General features: G+C 38.2%; 1 protein-coding gene across 1 annotated transcript in view; it reads right to left on the bottom strand.

Moving 5' to 3' along the window:
* LOC107094039 (fibulin-1-like) overlaps window positions 1-2,175 on the bottom strand; it is a 50,323-nt gene that overhangs the window by 39,052 nt on the left and 9,096 nt on the right. Inside the window, exons 2-3 of the mRNA XM_015389438.1 lie at window positions 1,256-1,364; window positions 896-939 (exon numbers count right to left, since the gene is read on the bottom strand). Of these exons, the coding sequence (XP_015244924.1) occupies window positions 896-939; window positions 1,256-1,364 (153 nt within the window). The remainder of the gene's footprint in view (window positions 1-895; window positions 940-1,255; window positions 1,365-2,175) is intronic.

The following is a 2,175-nucleotide window of genomic DNA, read 5'->3' as shown; positions in this document are numbered from 1 at the left end:
CATATCTACCAGTTCATAATAAACCTGTTAAACCTTCCCCTGGTCTCTCTGTTTGGTTTTCTGCATGTGGGTCAGATCTTTGGATAAAATCATGACATGCACCAGTCCCAGTTGCTGTAGGCTGCAGCTGACACCTCAGACCTGCCATATTTTTAAAATATTTTTGTTACCCTTAGTTTGGATGCTGTTTTCATTCAGATTTTGGCCTGGTGGGACCGGTTGTCCTGTTTTCGATTCTTTATTTCTTTTAGTAGTTTCTTTTTGCTGTAGTGCGGTACTAGTAGGGGCTTAGACAGTTTGAGCGGCTCACCAGGTCCAATTTTCTGTTAATAGTTTGGGTTTTGTGGTTTTCTTTTTTGGACACAGAAGCTAAGAATATTTAATTCTGTTTTTTTTTTGTTTTCTCTACAGAACATCCCCACAGATGACTTGAGAAAAGAGGCTTTATAGAGAGAGTTAAACAAAAGAACAAATAAGAAATAAATTTTTTTTTTTAACCTCAGTTTTGTCTGTGTCCTTAAATATGGTTTGCCCTTGTGGGCGTAACAGGTGTTTATGTACTCACCAGGAAAAAAAATTACTCCAAATACTAAATTTATATTTTTTTGGTGGGAGTCAAGTTGAAGGCGCTCATTGTTTTTTTAGATCAGTGCTACTCCCTCTCAGAAAAGGCTGTCGGTGTGATTGTTCAGGCTTTTCCTCTATATTTCACTCCACGTTAATTCGCAGTTTTACCTCTAAGGTATGCATATGATCTGAAACAGACTCTCTTGGTAACCTTCTCTGACCACTCACTCACTCTTCTCCAACCCAGGTAAACTCTCCAATCTTCCAGTTACACCATAAATTAGCGAAATGTGAAATAAGTAAGGCCGAATGAGATAAATGTATTTACCATACGTGTTTGCGTTACAGCTCTCTGGCCCAGGGGCTTTCAAACTGTGAGAGAACACCCTCTATAAGGTTACAGGGAGACATGTCATTATCCCATCACTATAAGTGTTTCCTGCTTTCATGTAGAATGAAAGATGTGTTCAGACGTTTACAGGAGTTAGGAAATCTTATCCTAAAAATTACTGCAAGATACCTTTTAGAAACTAAGGAGATAAGACTAGTAGAACTTATGTAAAAGATGATACAAAGTGAAAGATTGTGACAAAGGACCTTTCAAGACAGAGTGACTTCTAATTGAGTCTGTCAGTGCCTCTAAAGTCAGATAAATTGAGCCACTAAAACCAAATAAGCACCTTCTTACCTGCAAGTGGGTGAAGCAGAAATGAGGGGGATGGAAGCACAGTCTTCGTCAGCATTTGCATGCTTCTGGCCATCTTTACAACAGTCGTCTAATGAGATCTGCTCTTCTCCTGTAGGAAACATGAATAAATGTTGGCTAAGTGTGAAAAAATATGGGTTTGGGTTGCATGGGTCCCACTAGAACCTTGCCAAATGAAGGTTCTAGTGGGACCAGAAGTTTTAATCATTAACTCATGTTGGGATGCATATTATAAAGTTCATAAAGAATGATTGCTGTCAATGATGTGAGTAGATTTTCTTTAATTGGGATCAAAAAGTGAAGACTTGTGACATACTTAATGTGGAGTTGTCTATTTTTAGATTTTAAATTCCGTGGTGGCGGGCATCAGGTCAGGGATGTTTACATAGATTCACTAGAATGGTCTCACTTACCTTTACACCCATGGAGAGCCATTATGTGCTTAATCCTCATGGCTTAATATGAGGTGAGACCACTATTTGCCACTGTAACAGCTTTAACTCTTCTTGAGTGTGTGGAAAAATCCTACCAGAGGATCATTTGTAAGGTCACACACTGATGACAGCCCTTCCATAAGAAACTTATCATTCATGCTTTTATTGGGCTTGCATGGTGCATTTATGTGCAATCTTAATAGTCGTGATCCTAACATCCATAAAGTCTCTCTATGTTTTACGTTAGGCCCTAATAATTCCTTGCAATAAAATCAAAGGGTCCAGCATCCCTGCTGAAAATCAGCCTGGAAAAAAAAACCTTAAAAATTAATGAACACTATTTTGTTATGTACATCTATTTTTAAGGGTATGCTTAAAACTTTCCTTTTTGATAAAGCTTATAGTAAGAGTTATCCTGAGCTATCTCTATAGTTATGCTGCTATAGGCTTAGACTGCTGGAGGACATA

Source organism: Cyprinodon variegatus, unplaced genomic scaffold (genome assembly GCF_000732505.1).
Source record: "Cyprinodon variegatus isolate N-32 unplaced genomic scaffold, C_variegatus-1.0 Scaffold459, whole genome shotgun sequence".
Lineage (NCBI taxonomy): Eukaryota > Metazoa > Chordata > Actinopteri > Cyprinodontiformes > Cyprinodontidae > Cyprinodon > Cyprinodon variegatus.
This window is presented reverse-complemented; position numbering and strand designations above follow the sequence as displayed.